This window comes from Helicoverpa armigera, chromosome 15 (assembly GCF_030705265.1).
Source record: "Helicoverpa armigera isolate CAAS_96S chromosome 15, ASM3070526v1, whole genome shotgun sequence".
Classification (NCBI taxonomy): domain Eukaryota; kingdom Metazoa; phylum Arthropoda; class Insecta; order Lepidoptera; family Noctuidae; genus Helicoverpa; species Helicoverpa armigera.
The window spans coordinates 8,490,713-8,514,229 of NC_087134.1; the positions used below are offsets into that span (position 1 = coordinate 8,490,713).

The 23,517-nt window shown below is 35.9% G+C and overlaps 2 protein-coding genes across 2 annotated transcripts in view; one reads left to right on the forward strand and one right to left on the reverse strand.

Annotated features, from left to right (window-relative positions):
• Trpm (Transient receptor potential cation channel, subfamily M) overlaps positions 1-23,517 on the reverse strand; it is a 234,964-nt gene that overhangs the window by 172,236 nt on the left and 39,211 nt on the right.
• On the forward strand, positions 5,065-11,560 carry LOC110381279 (venom carboxylesterase-6). Its single transcript, XM_021341608.3, is given in 4 exon segments — positions 5,065-5,340; positions 8,889-9,387; positions 9,390-10,131; positions 10,296-11,560. Coding segments are annotated over 4 exon segments (1,866 nt in total). The 5' UTR covers positions 5,065-5,175; the 3' UTR covers positions 10,756-11,560.

Consider the following 23,517-nt stretch of genomic DNA (forward strand, 5'->3'; position numbering starts at 1 on the left):
GACGGACATGACGAAACTATAAGGGTTCCGTTTTTGCCATTTTGGCTACGGAACCCTAAAAATGGGGTAACCGCCTTATGTCAACGTACTTACGTAAATCTAAGGTCGACAGAATATGTTTTTTTAAAAACACCTACAACCATACTCCCAAAATACAAAAATCACCAATTATCTTAAATTAGACCTTGAGTCCCTCACATTAGAGTACATAATAAATGATGATAAGACCATAGCGCGCATGTTTTCGGCAGAAAATCTAGTTATCTCGGAAAGCTACGTTAAGTCTAGGTATTAAGGGATTTGTACTGGATTACTGTTTTTGTTTGCGGTGATTTGAGATAGGATTTGCAAATCTTCTTTCAAGATTCATTAACATTAGGTACTTTTGGAATATTAAGGGAAATGTATTATGATTTGCTTCTGAAGTGTAATAAGAACTGACGATATGAGTTAGCAAAATTGGGATAAATAGGAAAAATTGTCTTGCTTGTGACTCGTGAGAAGTAACTATGGCACTTGGATAAAATAACAACACTTATTTCTTGGTATTATCAAACTCACCTAACCAAATGTATCCATGCATTTTGTCGTGAAATTGACACGAAGAGCATCAATGATTCAATATGTTCAGTGATCTAACTAAGGTACCTATACATTATTTCAAAGAGCGCAACAATTGAAAATGAACTCTTCAATAATTTGGAAATCAAATCACCCTGTAGTACCCAAAGCCCAAGCATCCGTTATTGAACATTTACAAAGCAAGATTTAGAGTCAACACCGCAGTCGACATATTCACTATCGAGGTAATAATTTATCGATAATTTGGTAGAGCTCGGCTAGTGGCGCACCATTTGGTATTGTGGTGCTATTGTTTCTATTTCAACACAATGGTATAGGTACGTAATAAAGTACCACTAGTGAGACTGGTTTGAGAATATTGTAAATTTTCTTGAAATATTTGGACTGTTTAAGGATTATTTTGTCTAACTCTTGTAGTAAACCTAAAATAAGGAGGAAATATTTGTTTGTTTGCACCCCGAAGGTTCCGAAACTACTGAATCAAACCGATTTCAAAAATTCTTTCACTGTTGGAAAGCTACACTATTTCCCAGTAACATGGCTGTTTGCATGTTTTGTCTCGGCTCGGGAAGAAATTCCTACGTCACGTGGGCGTATCCGCGAGAAAACGTATAGTTTAATAGAATAACTTGCAAAATTATGTTTTCCTAATCTACTATTGTATCTATTATTATTGTATCTTATTGTATCTACTACTGTAATTAAACTTCCTAGCCTTCTTTTGCTGTGCCCTAACAGGGTCCATAATATGTACCTAGCTTTAAGCCCCTTGTAACACCATTGTAACATTATGGTATGCAAATAAATATGAATATGAATAATTTCCATTCGATTTTTGTAGATACGTGTAATAAAAAATAGGTACAGTGACACACAAAATTAATAAAATTTTAAAGTCATTCGGGCGTAGAAATGAAATATGGAACTGAAGACATCTGGCCATTTTGGCATACATGGCAAACGACTTGGCAAACTTTGGCACGTTGCCAACTGGAGCGAAAATGTAATTGCTAGTACATAACTACGCCTTTTAAGTATCTGGAGAGTTTGTTAGAAATCCTTTACTTATTATTTTGGAGGCCTTATGGCTTAGTGGTAAAGTGGTTCTCTATAGTGAAATTTAGCACAGAATTAAAAGTCATATGTGTGAGACGAATAATTAAAATTAAACTTTTACGAATTGAGATGTATGTCATGTATGTACTTACTTATGTAGAAATTCAATATAGGCCCGTATAAAAATTCTTGTTATTTCTTTAAATGGAATATGCGTACTTTCTGCTGTTCTACTAATTAGCCTAAAATATTCAACAACCACAAATTCCGACGTCAAAAATCAAAACACGCAAACATTTTTCTAACTCACCCTGTCATTGTTAACAAAGGGGTTTTTTTTATATTATTAACAAAATGTAGTTCACCCCTCAACCTTATTACAGAAATGGTGACACAAATACCAACATTTTATGTAGATATGTAAAAAAAATATAATAAATGAGAAATGCGTTACAACTTTTTCGCGTGACTGTACGTCATGTCAACGCTATATCGCAAAAGTTTGTAAAACGCGGAAGGAACTTGGAATATTGAAATTGACATCTGAGTTACGGAAAACAAATTGGATGAAAAATTTAAATAAATAAAATACATAATGTTGAAGAATGAATGACATCTAAAATTCCGATGAAAGGAAAGAATTGTCCTCCTGCGGAGTTTGTTGCGCCACTTCTTCTTCCCAGCAAAAACACATAGGAAGGGCGGGCGTTCTGGGGGCTGTCTTTTGTTTTTGACGTTCGAAAAGTGCTGATTTATCAGCCTAATTTGAATAAACCTTTGAGTTTGTTCAAATTTTCTAAGAATTCTTTACCAAGCTTGTATAAAACTAAAGCGCCTACAATTTAAAGGTTATTCCTGGCGTAATTACAACAATTCATTGCTACATGCAATCGCTTAGGCGTTTAGCTTTACCGACAAGGTCACGTTTAATCGATTCGTATTTTCAGTTTAAACACCAGTGTTTATAACTGCTAAATGGTGATTACAGCCAACTATAATGTACCTAATTGTAGTTTTTAAAGTACAGTATTACTAAAGGGTACTAAACCTATATAGGCCGTTGTTAGTTGTCAAAAAAAAAACCGGCCAACTGCGAGCCGGACTCGCGCACGAAGGGTTCAGTACCATTATTTTGGACAAAAAAATCACGTTTGTTGTATGGGAGCCCCAAAATATTTATTCAATTCCAGTTTTCAGTATTTGTTGTTATAGCGGCAACAAAAATACACCATTTGTAAAAATTTCAGCTCTCTAACTATCAACTATGGTTCATGAGATACAGCCTGGTGACAGGCGGACGGACGGACGGACATACAGAGGAGCGAAAACAATAGAGTCCCGTTTTACCCTTTGGGTACTTACGGAAAAGTAGGTATGTACAATCGGTACAATAGTAAACGTTAAACTTAACAGTTGCCAGTTTGCTTAATCGCACTAATCTCAAGAAATCCTGGCCCTATTTGAAAGTCTATCAGTGTTAGATAATAGGTAATAAGATTTATCGATGTAGATTTTTAGGGTCTGCTGAGTACATCGTTTAGAACACACGAGTGCTTTTAAATCTACTCAATAATCAAAAAAGTTCACTTTAAAAATGATTCAAGTTCCCTAACTTACTTAGATATATTACTTCTACAAGTGCATCTTCATATCAAACCCTTGACCTCTAAGTCTCTTCAGAACTAAGCAGTCGGCTGAGATCGTTAAGTTCACGTCTTCATATGACAGACTCAAGTACACACTTCATATGCTAATAACGTTAGATGTAGGTACCTAGTATTTATAGTCACGGAGATATTTAGATGTTCACTAAAATCTTAGTTGCATTTTGCTGAGAGACTTACATATATCTGAAATGCTCAGACTATGAAATTCTGAATTAACAATCACTTTTTTCAAGTTCTTCTACCTATTCGGCATCGCGATAAAAAAAAAAAATATCGCTAACCTGGATAAAATGTGGAGATTCCCATTAGAGAAAGAGATTTTCTGTTAGGTTCGGTTCAATAGTTTCGGAGACTTGAGTGTGCCAAGAAACAAATATAAAATTCCTCTTTTGAATATATTAGATCCTATAGGTACTGTCCCACTGGGCAACATTAGAAAATATTATCATCATCATCATCATCTCAGCCATAGGACGTCCACTGCTGAACATAGGCCTCCCCCTTAGATCTCCACAGATACCCGTTGGAGGCGACCTGCATCCAGCGTCTTCCGGCGACCTTTATAAGGTCGTTTGTCCACCTTGTTGGTGGACGTCCTACGCTGCGCTTGGTAGTTGCTTAAAATATTATCACGTGAATATAATTACCAGGCATCACGTGTTGATACTGTTGATTTCATATTGGTTTTCCGAAGTATTTTATCAGTCTAAACCTTAATTTATTTCGAATGGTTAAAATATTAAAAATGTATTAAAAGTTAATTGTTTGATAACGTGACGTCGCTTATCAGTTTATCATTTTATTTAATGGTGACAAAAATACCTTTTCATCGTCAACGCTTGCTGCCAGGTTTGATTCCTAACCATTAAGAAACGAATCTTTTAAAAGAAGATATCTTTTAATGGACATTACAATCAACGATTACCACTACCTTGAGATTACCACTAGCTTATGTATGTTAGGACCAGAATGTGAAAAGAAATGTGGGACGATAATAAAATCTATCCCCATTACTATTAGGGTCTTGCAACAAAGGGTGATTCTTTACGTTATAAATATACCTAACTCAAATCAAATCAGCAAATCAATTATCAGCAAATCAATTATCATAAAAAATCATGATGTTATATTAAACATTTTCAATTTCTTCGGCATCGCTCGTTGAACAAACACTCAGAAACACTTTAAACTTCTATTTTTAGATTTTATGATCGAACAAATATTTAGTTGACGTGGTATCGAAAGATATTTGACGAAAAGATAAGCAGAAAAAATATGTATATTTATTTAGAAACATAATTTTGTATAATGATTATGTCAATATTTAGCAACAATTTTGGCGACAGAATTCCCCGAATTTGGACACATTCATCACGAAAAGTAAGTAATGATTGCTGGCTCAGAAATGTCAAGCTGCTTGGCCCAATTCTAGCACCAAATATACCACAAAGTAATAACCGAATTACTAAGACGAATAAGCGAGGTGACCCTTTAATTTCACCTCTACGCCCACACACTCACACTACCAAACTAATCAATGTAATAACTACACACACACTCATACAATATGACGTAGCAATCACACCAGTGGAATAAGAAACGTAAACACTGGCCACTGCAAAAAACCGAAAAAATAAACACAGAAGATTCGCAAAATCCTTGAAAACAAGATTCCATTTTTAAACTGTCTTATGAGTAAATTATATAATCTGTGCGATGACCTCATTGATAAGTAGCGAGGGCTGATAATGCCGATACAGTCAGGCTTGCACAGATAGAAAACAAACACGCATCGTTAGTCATTCGTTCACCGGCAGCCGACGCAGGCGCACGCGTCATTTGAAAAAAGAACTTCCATGTGTACATAGCCATGTTTGCGTACGCTTTGTTTGTGTTGCTAGTTGCGTACGCGCATGGTTTGCAAGTGAGCACTATTGAAGGTACCGTGGAAGGCGGGAAGGCGTCAGATGGAGATTATTATGCTTTCTACGGTATACCCTACGCTGGGTGGACGACAGGTCGAAGCCGGTTTAAGGTAAGATAACCTAAAATTACTTAATCATTCTTGTCACATTGTTTAGATATCTTTTAATAGTATTTAATGGCACCCTTGTTCGGGTATCTACATCCAATTCATCATTGTTATCGATTCAAATTGTTGCCATATTAGATACACCTACCTTCCTGAATTTTCAATGACGTAGGTATTTGTGTACACTTTTATTAGACAGTGGAATATAACCCATTGAGACTTTTTATAAGACGGACTGATCACGACCACCTAAAAATAGATGGTTTTTGACGTTTGTTTACATAATTTAGTGTTTACTATGATGGTAACGTCTATTTTATACCGAGTATTTTGCTATAGGTCTAATTGAATCAAAGCCAGATGTAGGTAGGTAATTCTATACATTATTCCAATTATTTTAATGTGTGAGCAATTATTGGTCAGTAAGAATGCAATCTGAGTAAATCCCTGTGCAAATTGTGCAATCACAATCAACCGTCATCGTTGATCACCTAGCGTAATGTTGAATTAAAAATTTTTATGATGAACCTTTGTCATAATTTTATTTCCCGGGTGACTAATGACCTATTTCTATGAGCAAGCGACGACGCGTTTCGTATTTATACAAATCCCTACTAATATAAATGCGAAAATAATTCTGCCTGTCTAAATGGAACCTATCTAAATGGGTACACAGTCTAGAAAAGAGTCAGTTCTGAGAAGATAGGTAGGTAGGCAACTTTTAACTCGGTTTCAGAAAGTGGTTCCTTCAGGGCGTAACAGATTGTCGAACATTTAATATAATTTTAACATCGTGCTTTGTATGTAACACCTACCTTGATGATGCATTTTGGCATTTTTCCAGTAAGATTTATTCGAGTACAAATAACAGAAAATTTCTCTACACTATCCCCGGGTGACACACCTATCCTATCTTCCATCCGAGGGTATGTAATGATTCGCTGATGAAACCACAGAAATCTTCTAATCTTCGAATATTTTATTTTTGATTCAACAAAAATCCTGCCAAGATTAAAAGTTACTTAATTAAGTACCTATTTAACTCTTTAAGTTGATCGTGATCTGTTAATGAAAGGCTTAAATAATTAGCTAATTTTAGATACCCTCGCCTTGTCGTTATGAGGATATTCTCATTTGTGATATTGGTATAATAACTTGTCACGAGATTTTCAAGGAAACACATAGTAGGAATTCTATTATACCTGCATTAGAATTATCTTTCTATAAGTAACACGATTTCTAATAAATCAGCATCAGCCATTTATTGCCCTACTGAAAAGTACTGGTCTCACATTCTTACTGAAGGAATGAGCGTTAATCACTACCCTTGCTCAAGGCGGTTTGGCGATTTCAGACTCCAAAATTACTCAGTCATTGGTGTCCAAGATATGTTGGAAACTATATACATACATAGAAAAATTACATACAAGGTACAGAAGACAATAGGTCAACCTAACCGAATCTGTGAAATTTTACCAATCAAACATTAACCTTCCACTATTGTGATAAGGTAGAAAATCTATTGAAGAAATTTGACAGATTGAGGTAGGCGGATGTGCCGTCGTCTGTAATTGAATATCTTCAAGCAATTATTACCAATGCACCGGAACGCAAGTTCGATACCAATTTCAATAATTAATCATCGAACACACTCGTTAACCCTATTACTAACAATATAGAGTTGATAATGCAATAACAAGGTGATTCTCCTGAGGTGTTGGAAATAGCGTGGTTCCTGTTGTATAGCTTTTCAACCCTATGTACTACTACGTAGAGTTGATAATGCAATGGCAAGGATACACCTGAGGTGCTTGCTAGAGTAAATGTTCCTGTTAAATGTAATTTTTACAACCTTATGTACTACATAATAGGGTTGATAATCCAATGGCAAAGATACTCCTGAGGTGCTTGATAGGGTAAATGTAGCTTTGATTTGTGTCAATGCAATTAGTGGTGGGAATGCGTGAAATTCTGCTGTTGATGGCAGAATATCAGGATATTATGGCTCTGATGGGCTTTTGAATTAGCTGTGGATACCAATTTTAGGCCATTCAAGCGTCATAGAGTAGGATAAGTTGCCTATAATGCTTACATTACATTAGCTGGGAGACTGCACATTCATTGTTGTAATATGTAGGTTTTAGATGGTCCTAATGTTTCCACCCGAGTCCCAATATAGGTACCTTTAATTACTTTCCGCACCCAGTTAAAAAGAAGCATATGCCATTTCCAAGGTTTCTAGCAAGACTATCTGTGTACCAAAATTATGTCTATCGGTTTAGTTACGAGACTGTTACCTGGCAACCAATTACAAACCATTATCTTATGTATTGATAAAATAACTATTAGAGTAACTATTTAATAATCTATACTATTTAATAATTAGTGCAACCAATGAGGTTTTGTTTATCAGTCACGCCTCCAATTAAACTTCTTAATTTAATGTATTTCTAATTGTGTTAATCTAACAATTAAAAAGTAATTATAGTTAATTCGGAACTGATAAGAAAAGAAAAACCGGTAAAAACTAATTAGTAATGATCATTAGAAGAATCCTTGAATGGCTCCTTTATTTTATGCTTGCCTGGTACTTAGTAACTACATAATATGTTTTTGATGACATTAGCAAAGTCAACAATATCATAAAGTTGGTAGACTGAACTTAAAGAATCATCTGTCTAGGTGTCGGCATGCAGTCTAACCGGACGCAGCTGAGAACCAGTATTTTATAAGGAGCGACTACCTATCTGACCTCCTCAACCCTGTTACCCGGGCAACCCAATACCCCTTGATAAGACTGGTTGTCAGACTTACTGGCTTCTTACTGCCCCTAACGACTTGCAAAGATGTTCAATGAATGCCGGGACCTACAGTTTATCGTGACTGAACTTAAAGTATGTCATTTTACAATAACATGAATTAAATGATATCAACATTGATACATTTTATCGAGTCGGCATTAGATTAAAAATGAGTCACTATCAGATCGAGAAAGTGTTGACATAATAAAACTTTATTTAAAGTAAACTTTGATGAGTGAATGGAATTTGTACATCTTCCAGTATATTCTTACATAATGTATTACACAAATTCAATTGTTAGAAAACCATATTGCTGTCAAACATATTATTTATCACTATTTTCACCACTGATTCTCATCTCTACAAAAGACACCATTTTTCTCAAAGAAGAAATTAAAGAAAATACAAATTAAATACTTTGTACACATTAACAGCAGACAAGGCACCGTTTAGCAGAATTTACAAAGACTTTGTATTTGAAAATCGATCCCGTAGTTTACTTCCAGAGAATTCTAAGAACAATTAAGGCAGGCAATTAAAGAAAAACTCTCACGAAATTTTCATGACAATAGTTCCCCACTTACTGGTAATCGTGTGTTTAACAAAACTAGAGTACAAATGAATCGATAAAACTCTAAAGACGGTATAAACGTTTGTTATCGATGCCGTAACAAAGTTGTTTGCGCCCACTATCAGTAAAATGGCGGTCACGCCTTAACGTTATCTTATTTTGATTGTTGTATTTTCCAGGCGCCTGTTCTACCTTCGTGGTATCCAGGAGTCTTCCCCGCCACTGAGAACACCGTGATCTGCGCACAGCCAACAACCAGAGGTCTCGTCGGGTCAGAAAACTGCCTCACAGTTAACGTTTTCACGAAAAATGTTACAAATCCCAAACCAGTCATCGTTTGGATCAACGCTGAAGAGTACACCAATACGAACACTGAAGTATTCTCATATCGAAGATTAGTCGAAAATAATGTTGTTTTCGTGTCTATGAACTTTAGACTTTCGATTTTCGGATTCCTATGCTTGAACGTTCAAGAGGCACCGGGTAACGCCGGTTTGAAAGACATCATTCAAGGTCTGAAATGGGTCAAGGACAATATTGGCAACTTTGGAGGGGACCCTAAGAACGTTATTCTAATGGGTCACGCATCTGGAGCAGCGATGGTGGACTTGATAACGCTTTCACCTCAAAGTGAAGGTCTCGTGCATAAAGCTATAATTCTGAGTGGTTCGAGTCTGGCCCTTGGGCAGTGTCTTATGACCCTATTCAGTCTGCCCAGTTAGTGGGAGATAAACTTGGTTACGGAGGCAAGGCAAGAGATGACCTAGCAAAACATCTAGTCAAAACCGATATTAACCTTCTAAATACGGCCTTGGACGATTTCAAATATTTCAATAACACACCACAATTTGCGCCATGTATTGAGGACCCCAAAATAAATCCTAACTTCACAGTCCTTTCTGACGCTCCTATCAATATTCTGAGATCTGGAAAATACCCTCAAATCCCCGTTATATACGGATATACAAACAGGGAAGGAACAATGAGAGCAGCGCAAGCAGACTATGGCAACTGGTTGAACTACATGCAGACAAACTTCACCAATTTCCTTCAAGTGGATATGGACTTCGGTAAAAATAGAACAGCTGTAGCGGCGGCCATCCGTGATCACTACTTCGCTAGCAAGGCGATCAGTATGGAAACTATTGAAGACTTCCTAGATTATGAAGGAGACACTCTAGTTCTCGTGTCTGTAATCAAGGCAGCTAAGGAAAGGGCTTTAACCTCTAAGAGTGAGGTCAGATTGTTGGAGTTCAGTTATTTGGGCACCATGAACTCTCACTGGGTGCACAATCAGATTCCTTTGAGTGGAGCCAAACACGGAGCCTTCCTCAACTTTTTGTTTGGTTATGATCTACGTCCCGTTGATGAGGCTGTCAGCAATTCGATCGTGAAGCGCTTCGTTGACTTCGCATACAACTGGTAAGAACTACTTTTTTATTCTTGATTGGGCCAAAAAGCTCATATTTGAAACATTCATTAGCAATTTAAATTTTTATTTTCATAAATAATCTTTTGAAGCTACAATTTAAAGCCTATTCAAAATCCATACGCAGTTTCTACAATAATCTTACTGTCTTTTCCAGGAACAACACGACTGCCAGTGCGGGTAACATCGTCAACGTCAATTTAGTCAACTCAACAGCAACTGTCAATTCCACCAGTACCAACACAACAGCCAACATTGCTGGGACCAATGTGACCTCTTCTGCAGCAATGACTAATGGAACTTCTATTACCAATGGCACTACTGTTGCCAATAATACAAATAATGCCATCCCTGTAACTAAAGGCAATGATTGGCCACCAGTCAGACCGAACCTTACCAACTACCTCTTCTATGGAGGTAATGGGGCTCCTACTATTAACAATGGTTTTATCTACGTTGAAGAGGCGAGATTTAACCCTCATGTGCAAAGAATGTCTTTCTGGGACAATCTTTATGCTAAGTATTATGTTGCTCCTACTTTAGCTAGTTCTTCTAGTGTTACAATTAGTTGTTTTATATCTGTTGTCCTTTGTCAGTTAGTTATGCTTTTGTTTTAATTATTGGAGAATTGGTCACCAATGTTGGTGACAAATGTTTTTGTTTTTAATGTTATGAAGGTTCTACTTTTAACGAGAATACTTAGGTAATGGATGCTATTATCACCAATAGTTAACCAGTCCTCTGTATTTATGAGTATTATGTCAGTTCTTTTATTTGTGTAAAGAATCACATCGAATTTGCATACTGTAAAGAATCAATTAGAGTAGGTGGTGTCGACATAAATGTACAATATTATACATACAGTATTTTAATAAAAATGTGAACGTACCTTTTCAGTTTAGGGCATTTAAGAACGATAAAATGAGACATTTTATAATGATCTTGAAATATCCAATAGAGTGCAATTTAAGGTCCCGAGAATGCAATAGGTGAAGCAATTTTATATAGTTTTAAAACTAAACGCCATATCTACAGTATTTTATTTAGATTATTTTTTATTTATAAGACTTTTGATGCATTTTTGTGATGGTAATTAAATATACATATTAAGAGAGATAATGCGTCTACGTGATAATGACTTATTAATGATAATTGAGTATTTACCAATTTAGATATTTTATTGAAGATATTAGAAACAAATTAAATTGTTATTTAGTAGCGATTAATGTTGAGTTATTACAGCCATAAGACTGGGTACACCGTCCTATTGGTATTTGTCTGAAGATTATATAATTTTATGAAGGAAATCCATCAATCCCTATATATTAAATTTTATGTTATGATAGACTATCTTTACGATAAAAGGTCGAATGTAACTTTAATTCTTACACACAAACAAAAAATATCAATGAAACAACTTCTGAATACAACTGTTGTATTACGTTTGTAATGTAACTAATCCCTTTTTAAATGTGAATAAAATCGGATGAATACAATTTTACTGAACAGAAATATCTTATCCTCTATTTCAGCCAAAATGTATGAATGAAATCATAATTTTAAATAAAATTAATAGCTTAGGCTTATTTTGAGATTTCTACTATTGTATTAAGTTATTGTTATTAAAATAAAATATACGAATGCAGAAAATATTTTTTTTCATTCACGAATATTTAGATAGTACTTACGGAGGATGTGCAGAAATTCCCAGAAATTAATGAAATTTCCCAACTTACCTGTAAAAGAAAAACATATTTTTAAAGTAATTAAAAAACAGCGACAGTACACAGTTCTACTAATCAGAAAGCCAGACCTTTTATTAGGTGACTAATCTCCAAACTCAATTACTTTTTAATTGAGTGGTTATTGAATCTTAGTTGGATATCAATCGTATGTCGCTTAAGTAAAATAAGGAGACTCAAGCCCCAGGAGTATGAAGTGCGCTTAAAGCTACGATCACGCTTCACTCTGCTTGTCTCCGCTTTGGAGTCAAGGCCTTGTCTAAGAAGCTTTAAAGTAACAGTACGTAGTCTATGTACAGTAGACCGCACATCAGTGATAACTATCATGCACCTTAACTCAATAGCAGTAAGTACGATTTTCTTATAAAACTGTTACCACTGACGTGAAGTTGACTGTACCTACAGTATAAAACCTTTTCACTTAGCTCTCACGCGTCCCCGTCCCTTTAAAAGTAAATTGTTTTGTTTTCAGCGACGCAAAGTGCGAGGTAATGGTCCGCAACGGTCTTATTTCGAGTCTAGACTGAAATACAGGTCCTTGGGCACGACGGGGCTGTTAAGACAATCTGTGTCTCTAAGTTTTTATCGTGTTGTACAAATTGAGAATGTTTTCTGATGTCCTAGGATATTTTTAAGCCAGCTGGTACTGTTTATAGGCTGCTTAATATTTTCCGAGCGTTCTACTGTCTTTTATAATCGTTTAGTGTTAGGCTAGAGGGTTGTTATTAAATGTATTACTAACTGCCGCTCGCAGTTTTCCTAAGTCCCGAAGAAACTATTCGCAGCAAATTAATAAAAGTAGCGTAGATGTAATTCTGACACATAAGCAAATTGTATTGCTGCCAAGATTCATCAAAATTCATCCCGTTGTTTTTATAACAAACAACCAGGATTTAAACTATAAAAAGCAGACTTCATAACTCATAAAGATCAAGAACTTCCTACGCCTGTAAATATACAGGCATGAGCATTTGAACTGACTGTGCACAAAACCCAGCATTTTTGAGGTCCATCAAAAATATGCAAGCTAAAACATAAATTCTCGATAGCTAGGTGCAGGAAATTGAATCGGCCAGCTAGCCTGGGGTGCACCAACTTGGTTGATTTACTGCCACTGTCAGATCGTATCATAGAGGCTGGTTTATCATTTACCAAGGGGTGGGTTATTTTGGCTGGCAAACTTCTGTTTGAAATAAGATTAAAATGGGTTGCTCGACGCTTAAATTAAGATTGTTGTTGTTAGAGATTTGATAAATGGTAAATGGTATATGTACATTTTGTATTTCTTATTTAAAACTTGGAAGAATGCAGCAACCTAAGCGGGTTTATGTGAAATTTCAATCTCATCAACTGTTTTCACATTAGTCAAAAATTTCATACTTTTGTACCAACTTAGGTAATGCAATCGTATTTTCTAGCTTTTCGACAACTTCAGTACCCGAATTTTAATATTTTGTCCCTTTTCATGATCAAAATGTTGAGTACCGCTGACTTTGGTTATACTTTTACACCTAAATGAACTATTCAGTGACATAACGACTAACCTTCTTGTAGATATGATTTATGTACATTGCGTGTTTTGTTTTACTTTGAAATTAGAAGTTTTATAGTTGAAGAACAATGGATAGCGTTTTAAGAGATCTTGTCGAGTTTAAGCTGGCTTTTGGAAGAGTAATTTTAGAGATAATAAAAGAAGGCTGGATTTTATAGGGCCTATATAATGTTCTAGACTATATTACTACATAATCAAGAGAAACATAATCTTAGTGATTTCATTTCTTACTGCGGAGAACATCAGAGCAACGAATCGCTGGAAACTAAAATTTTGTGAAGTTAATTACGTCAGGCACCTTTATTTTCAAACCATGACTATATTTTTGCTAAATTAGATACTCTAGTCATCTTCTTAAATTCTACTCATTACCGACTTCTACCAGTGGCTTCAACTGCCCATGTTCATCAATTACGCTCACGACCACAAAAACCAGCTTACCATTCTATTTATCTAACGTACCTAAGATAAATCAGATAAAACTATAGTTACCGATTTACAAGCCCATCTATTCTGCACGTGCGTTAAGTAAACAGCGTGAAACAATGGCGTCCCGTCATTTATTATTATTATATATAATTTATCTTCATTGTTCAGCTCTTGTACAATGAATAGTACTAGACTTATAGTAATGTGGTTCTTTGTTCCATATTTTCACGAATGCTTAATAGTTTCTTATGTGTTTTAAATGGGACGACTGAAATACTATAAAAATTAAAAATGCTTTGTCAATTTCCACGACTTTCAGTGATTATTAAAAATTTTTAATTGACCAATTTATTCATGCTCCTTTAAAAACGTAGCTCTTTCTGGCAACCGGTTAAGGGTGAATTTCAACAGGTCCAATAAAATCTTCATTTCCGTGGATTTTTTATTCTTCAACTTTAGAACAAGAAAAAATAGTGTTTATTTAAGTTTTAGATAAGATATGTATTCTTACTTAATATCTAGTAGATAGCTTAAAACTCTAACAAGATATACAAGATTAAAATTTTCATGCCACGGCAATGAAACATGCATGCACGGCAATGAAACGTGCGTCCATGGCACCGTCCGTCCATCTTGAGGAAACCTGGACTATATAGTCTGAAATCACCAACCCGCGTTGAGCAAGCGTGGTGATTAATGCTCAATCCTTCTCAGTGTGAGAGGAGGGCTGAGCCCAGCAGTGAGACGATAAAAATGGCTGTAACAGTAACAGTAAACAAACATAAATGTCCTTCCCTTTTACTAAATTAAATTTAAAGAAAAACCGGAAAAGCAATTCATTTCATTACGTAGAATCTGAACCAAGGATTTGGAATGCAATTTTCGCTTGCTGCAATCCGATTAGGAAACAGAGTTTGTTCGACTCTAACCAGTACACTCGCTAACAGAACTGTTCAATTTACTGCACTGACGAAAGCCTGGCTTTGAATTAAGCTTTTGTTTTCACCTGTACCAGAAGGTATTATGGTCGTGTTGTCCGACAAAAGGTTAGGTTATTTTTCGCTATGTTTTCTCTTCGGGTTAAAAATCAAGGTGGGTAGATAAAATCCGTCCCTTTGGAATTTGTTCTATAAATAATCACATGTAGGTATCCATTATCTTAAAATGAAAAAATAAAGGGGCGTATAGGTACGAAAAATCCACGAAAAATTAATATTTATACATACAGGGCAAACCAGAACACTTAGCTAACACAATGGGATAAATGCACGGATAACCATTGCTTCCTCCATGGATAAATGCCTTTCCAAGTTCGCGAAGATAATACATATAGGTATCTGTTAGTGGTACATATATACCGTAGCCAAGCAAGAACGCCCGCAGCAAAAGACGAAACAAAACATAATGACACGGTTCACAATCCAACTTACAAAACTTTGGCACACAAGTTAACATTGCAGCATATCTTCAAAATATAAACAAAAAGCTCCACAGAGCAAGATTAAACTCCGGTCAAAACTTTACAAACGGATCCCTTGAGATCCGCATCCGGGTCAGGGCAAAGAGGAATCCGCTTTTGAAATAAATTTAAAGAATGGAACTACCGTCATTAGTTTAAGGTTCGGTGGATACGGGAAATATAAATATTGTTCAGTGATTTTTGTAGAGGCTATTTATTTGGATTTTGCTTGGTTGGTCTCTACTTAGCTCTGGGGATGCGAGGTACCAAAATAGATTTCGAAAGGTACAAAGGTCAAATAAAGTGTCTGTCTGCTTTTCGTGATACACAGAAATTGTTGAACGAGTTTTCAGTCAGTTTTCACAAACCATCACAAACATCCAACTTAAATGCCAAGCCGGAACGCCGAACTAAAGCCAAGCCAACCAAGCCGAACTAAAGGGTATATAAATAAAAAGTAGGCACCTATTAAAGATCAATATGACGGATAATATATTAAAACGAGAAAAACAGCGGCTGACAGACAGACTTTGGTTTCGAAACGGTACTTACCCATTTTACAAAGTAAAGAACTGCCAAAAATAGAATCGCATACAGTTCTCCTTTTAAACATTGTACGAACATACCAATACACCCCGAATTCCGAGAAGCGTCCATCAATCAAAGCAACCATAAAGATTTGCCAATGTTCTCGTTGAGAACACCACTAACAGTCTGTTATCCCCTTTATTACGCCATTATTGTACCACTTATTATGATAATGTTGGTAGATAAACTCTCTATTTCCATCATATTTACTTTGGCAGAAGATGGAATCGGCATTCTTATTCGATCCCTGCACATGGATAGCATTATCTAAATTTGAATTTCGATTGACTTTTCTCGCTTGTTTGTAATCGATTACAATTTTGTCGAGAATCGAGAAGTTTTATATCGATATATTGGTCGCTTGTTGACGTAGAAGTATGATGTTATTTTGGTTTCCTTTGAAGCTTTTTCCAATATCGTTGAGATCGGCTACCGATCGCAGATACGGCTGAGTATCAATATTTAGCACAGATCCTCAGATGTCTATAGCACTTGAACTGTTAAATAATATATTTTCGTAAAATTTCGAGTATTGAAAGAGGTCTTCCGCATATTATATGTAGAGGTATTGAAGCGAGCATCATCAATCTTAAAATGGACAGTTTGTTTTTTTTTACAGAATTCGATAGTTCACTTTTTACCTGGACGCGGGAAGTAGTTTTAACAGACCACGGGCCGCAACGCAAGTGGAGCTTTTTAAATAATTAAAATGGTATGCAACCTTTTTATCACAACAAAATATGATAATACGAAATTAAAATAAAGCATAAAACGCAAAATACTAAATTACGCTACATTTATACCGCATATGACGTCAGTTCAAGAGTTAAATATTCATGCACATACCACAGCATATGTATGCAGGTAGGATTGCACTACGCTAAGGTAAAATGCAATTTTCACTAACATCTAGATGTCAGTAGCCACCACACCGCAAACTAAACAGTCGGCCGACAGTTGGCCTGATGCTAGTTTTTTTTGTTTTCTATCAAAGGTTTTTGTCGGTCTGTTACCGGCCAAATAGCTGGTAGTTGTTATGTGCGTGCTGCGAATTGACTGCCTCATTGATCTGGCTGTCGCAAGCGCGGATGCTGAGCTTAAGAAACATTCACAAAGCTGCCCGGAGCCTGGGAGTTGGTGATTGATACACCCGTGCATCGGAGACCAAGTAAATGTCGGTAGTGTCGATTTAAGCTTCGGCCATCCCACCGGGCCATGAGAGTAAAGTCTGCGCGTAGGTATCTCCGCAAATGCTTGTGCACTATAATATATCCTGAAGAGTTGGCTTATCTCCTTATATGAGAACAGCCGCCATGCCCGATAATCTGCTAGGAGAACATCATATACTTACTATGAATTATTTTCATACTTATCGAGCGCCCGATCAAAGTCGGCCGACTAAAAAGTCTCTAGTTTGCTCTTAAAAGTTCACCGTGGTTGTTACAAAGGTATGCTTGCAATTGCTCATCTTAACTCATCGTAGATTTTAATTAGCTCGTTAAGTTAAATTCTTCAGTTAAATGCTTGTCTAGAAAGGTGCATTTTGTACGGGTTCAGCGGTTTTTATATAGCTTTGAATATAACTTAATTAGTTTCTCTTTCCTCTCTTTGTATAAAATTATTGAGGCTGTTTCTATAAGTTTTCTCTTTTTTACTTATCTTTCACAAACATAATATTTTATATTCCACTGTAGCTTTCGACTGCAGTTTCACTTTTCTAAGCAACCGGATGAAAAAGTAGTCTATAGATTTCTTCGATAAAGCCTGAAAGATGACATTAATAGGAAGGGAGTGAGTGTCAGTATGACGAGTGACAGGGGAAAATGGAAGAGAATGACATATTGCGCCGACCCCAAGTAAAATTGGGAACAGGGCAGGAGAAAGAAGATTTCCTCGATAAACAGGCTAAATAATATTGAAAAAATCAGTCCCTCAGTTTCGTGATAAGCGCAAACGAACAAATAAACCTTTCGGCTTTTTTATCATAGTATCAGATACATTGTTATGCGTATAAACTACATATTTCTAACTACAGTACTTCAAAGTGCATATTTGTACCACAAATATCCTGTTTGACCTACTTCATAACGCCTTACGTTCCTGATATAAGTAGTAATAAATCAGAATCAGATTGTATGTTTGCTCATTACACACAATTTCGTTGGAACCTGGCGTTTGTGACTCACTACTGACTTTACACACACAAGGCTTTTACTGGGAATCGTTTTATTGAATTTAACTGTTACTATTTAAATTTAAACTATTTAATAATTCAAAATACTATTGAAATATGACATTTTAATTATTATACACATGATTTTCAAAATACGCTCAACTAATGCCCGTCCCTATTCCTTTCTGTAGAAATAAAATCAGCAGATAAAAAAATAAGATTCAAGTTTAAATAAAAGTTAACATTGGGTCTTTAGTGCAGATTTCTTTGTATTCTTTTTGAATCAATAAGGTAGGAAACAAAGTAAGATAAAACCGTGCACCTATAGCAAAACGCATTAGGTGCAGCACCTAATCTCTAGAGACTCTAGATGCGAGAGGCAATCTGCTATACCGACAGCAACCGCAAGTGCTCGTAAACTGTCCTTTACAAAGAACACCTACATAATAGGTAATTTAAAAAAATGGAATAACTAAAAAACACTGTAATATATGGTTTACTTTTCTTAGTACATTTATATGAAAAACGTCAGTCACAAACTATAATCATCAATTATACGAAGTGCTTCGTTCGAAGAGATTAGTAACCTGAAATAATAAACTTATTACTTATTCACATCTGTAGTATCACCCATTTATAATCAGAACACTCGGAGCTTTCATGAAAAGGTGTTGTAAAGAAAATGTGAAATAGAAATTCATCTGCGAATTGTAAAGAAAATGTGCCGTGTAATTTCATGTATTTAATCATTATCAAAAATAGTTACAACCAATTTGTTTTAGTTTCAATACTTAGCTAAGTTTCAATAAACATTATGTAAAACGTGGTACTCCAAACCTTTGTCTGACCTCCGAAACATCGCCATTTTGATTACAACATCGAATAAGATGACACTTGAGACATCCATTGTTCTCGAAATACCAAACTAGTTTTGTGGCTCACCAAGCACATCTAGGGATCGATAATCGATATATAATCGGATATCCGACTTCAAACAATCGAGAATATATTAATCGAATGTCCCTTTCCATTTATAATCGGTGAGGTGAATGTTTTCTTAGATGTGTTTGTAATGGAGAACAAAATGACTAGCGGAGGTGCTATAACGGAAAATCTCCTAAGAAAGTATAGCATGCCAAAATGCGGGTGAGCGGGGACGAGGAACGTTACTGTTTTCGCTCTTATACACCTTCTTTGGATCCAATATTTTTTGGTAATACCAAAAATAGTGGACAGACGTCCCAAAGAATACACACGGCTTGTTAATTCACTCGTAATTGATTGTTTTGGTCATATACCTTCACCTGCGCAGAAGTAATTTATTGGGTCCCTTTTGTGGTATGAAGTGAGGCGCAGGGGCAGGCTAAAGCGGTGATTGAAATAACTATATTTGACCTAGAAGAAGGCAGCTGACCTATCTGCTTATGGCTCATCTTTCCTTACTCCGTGGTGTTAGTCTTTATGTTTGTTTCATTGAGTGCACAGGTAAATGGATTGTCTTGTGTTCGCTTTCAAGCCCTTACGACCCGAACCTTTACGCCCTATTTGGTACGGAAAGTTTGGACAACGGTTACGTTTGCAAAAGGAGGTAGGAGATATATTGCCAGGTAGGTTCAGGTTTTCGATTGAATAGAAAAAGATTTACATGAATGGTAGCTTTGTATAAAAAAATGACGAATTCTAAATGTTAGTATGACTTTGAAAAATGTAGGTAATGTAGCGATCGTTGATCCGATTATCAAACCAAACCAACAAATTAAACCTTCTTCAAACCGTCTTCAATAATATTCTAAAACGTGACAAACTATGCTGAAAATCGCATCAAAATCTGATTCGCCCACAAACATACCTACATACAAACAGGTCAAACTTAAAACCTCCTTTTTTGAAATCAGTTAATCATAAAGCAATTAAAAAATAATCGAATATTAGTTGTGCTGTTTATGCCAACGCTACGGGTAAATGACTCGGATGCGCCAAGCTCACACGTGTGGCATTAGCGCCCTGCACACAATCTCCGGCTGCAGCCTTTTGCTGACGATGACTTACTAGCAAGGATATGTGACGTCACAACAGGAGGAAACTCCTTAGAGGTTGTTACAACAAGAGGAAACTCCTTAGAGTTTTAGAGGAACTTGGAAACGGTTTGGATTAAGAACACCTTTGTATGTACGTTATGGAAGGGTGTTCTCAATTCAAATGGCTTGTTATTTATAATGAAGTGGCCAGTTATGAAGAATGTTTTCGAAGGCAAAGATCTTTTTTTGGCCTTTTAGGCCCAAGTTCATCGTTAAAATAAACATCCGTTTTGTCTTAAAACATTTAAAAATTGAACGTTTTGCTTGTCAATGAACTTTGCCCTTAAACCATTTAGGTACCTACACATGTACAAAATTGCTTCATGACACATAGGGTTCAGCTATGCTCTTATAGATTGATCAGTCAACAAATCCGTTTTAATTTTATAAGTCTATCAATTGCCTTTAAAATTACACACCCCAGGCTGTCCAAGCCACTCCCTAGCTTAACAGTACCAGGTTACAAGTTTACCCAGCCCGTTTACTCAGTCTACAGCCACTCACAAAGAAAAACAACTTTGTTACTCAAAGTTCCATTTTGTGACGCAATTTCCTTGAATCGAAATGCGTACAGATTGATCGTAAACAGTTATTTTGAAGTTTCGACAGGAACAAATTGGTTAGTTATTTCAGTTTTGTGTTACAGTTCAAACGGGAGTGTTTCAATTTGGGTTCCATATTTTTGTTACTTCAGCAGTTAAAGTGAAAAGTTTGGTGATCAATAAGTTTGTGTCCTTAAACTGAGTATATAACTGCGATGTGGTTATTATACGTTTTCTTTCAGATACTTACATATATTTTTAATACAGAAGCTATGTTAAATTTCAACCTAAAACATTCAGTAACAATGATGCGGCTATTTCTAATGATGGCGAGTGTAGGAACTTATCTTGCCAGGCTCTTCAATATTGCTTTAGAAATAAAACCGGGATTTAAACGTTCTGAAATGCTAGGACTTTTTTATTTTAATTTAAACAATTTGATTAACACCTCCGACTTCACGTCTTCAGGCTCAATTTGCAACTAAGAGAGGAATGCATCTTATTATTTTATTATTCTACATATATAAGATAAATAAATATCTGACGTCTGCACCGAATCGGTCGGTGAACGGCAACCAAAACCGAAGTGTACTATAAATCAAATAAAAGTAAACAACTACAATGATGTATTGCTTGGAATAAGCATCGGTGTCTATGCTATGTAAACCATGGTTAACGGCCCCTGTCTATATACGAACTACTATACTATATACGAAAATATGTAGGTACAGGATCTGACTGAGAGTTGCGGTTGGCCTGTGGATGGCAAAACGATAGTCTTTGTACAAAGATTCTTTTCGACTGTCATTGAACATATTTGGCAGTCGTTACGTGTAGTCAGAAGCCAATGAGCATCAAAAATCATCAAATGTAATGACTCCTCCCGCTGTGGGTTAGTAGCGGTGAGAGAGTGTCAGACTGTTACTGACTAAAACCGTCGTGTTCTGTCGTAGGCCTTTTATGTACCAGGGCCGCGGTAACTTTTTTGAACAATCCCGCAGCAAGCCAGTAAGTCTGACACCAGTCTAATCAAGGGGTGTTGGGTTGCCCGGGGTAACTGGGTTGAGGAGGTCAGATAGGGCAGTCGCACTTTATAAAGCACTGGTACTCAGCTGCATCCGGTTAGACTGGGAGCCGATCCCAACATAGTTGGGAAAAGACTAGGCAATGATGGTCTTAATTATCTCAGAGAGAATATTTAAAAATCTGTTCTGCTAATTTTCTAGAAAAGAAAATGAATACAAAAATATTAATAAGGGCAGCCTACTAATAAGTAGGCCGTTGTTACAAATATCTCAGCATAATTACCTGACAAACAGGGTTTCCAATTAAAAACAAAATGTCGATACTTAACAAGGATAGATAATTGGAAATTGTGAAAAATGCTGTTATTTTCCTCGCCCGGAAAATCAGGACTACGTTGGAAAACAGAAATAAGAGTCGTTATTCGTTTATTTTTACGCAAAGGTTTTAAGGTAAGCTTAACGATTATTGGTTTTAGTATTTATTGTTGTAATTGTGTGTGTATTTTTTATGTCATTCTTTTGTGTTCTAAAAATGGAACATTCAAGATGTTTTTTTTTGTGTAAAAGTTTAATGGAACTAAGCAAAATTATAAACATCGAAAATTTATGGTAACTGATGGTAACTTCATAATTCAAAGGGCTCCACTATTATTTTTAACTTCATAATGTAAGAAGCATAAAAAGCTATTTATTTTAAGAACCTTACCTTGCAATATACATGGCTAATATTCACAGGTTGCATCAAAATAGGGTCCAACACATATTGCAACATTTCGTAAAACAATACAACACACAACTTCAAATAATAAACCATTACATTTTCTCACAATGGCAACATTATTTTATTTAAATTTTCTTTATGGCAACACGGCTGCCGACACAAGCGGCGCGCACGCACTAAAATGGGGGATTTTAACCTATTTTAAAATTCCCGTGGAATCCGTAAAAAGGTGAGCAAACTTCCTAAATATTTACTTTTGTTCAAGGTACAGTGCGCTACGGATATTTTTGGTAAGCGAATTTATTCTTCGGTGTATTTACGAGACATAGTTCAACAATCTTATTTCTACTTTAATAATTTAATAATAATTTAATAATTTATTTATTGTTTACAAGGACCGGATTATACATAGAGTGAATACAATTGGCACATAAGAGTAAAACAAAATCCAGTAAGCGGGTGAAGCGCTGTACTCCTAAATAGGCTACTGAGTAACCTGAGCTTAGGAGAAACAGGACCGATCCCGATTATACAATATACATATAGAGGTCTTATATGGCAAATGACGTGGTACAGTTTATAATTAGGTATACTATCCCAGTAACAATAACTTGCATGCAGAAAATAAAGAAGCATGCGGAAAATAAAGAAAAATGAAAGACATTACAAATAGGTACATTTTGGGTGTGTCGGTGAGTGTGTGTGTGTGTGTGTGTGTGGTGAGTGTGTGTGTGTGTGTGTGTGTGTGTGTGGTGAGAGTGTGTGTGTGTGTGTCGGTATGTGTGTGTGAAATTATATTAATGTGGGTGGTTACCTTAGGAAGTCTTCGGTTTCTTCATAATTGAGTGTAGATAGGAACAAGCGGACGGTTTTCTTACAGTTAAAAATAGTAGATCCGTAAATTGTTTGTTTTTCATTTATTTTATTATATTACCGACGGAACAGAGCAGATATTATTTTTGCGGCGTTTGCTTATCTTTAGATAGGGTGTTTTTAAATGTTGCAATAGGATAGTGTGTAGGATAAATTGCTGTCTTACATTGAGTAGGTTGCATGCTTTGTACAATTCA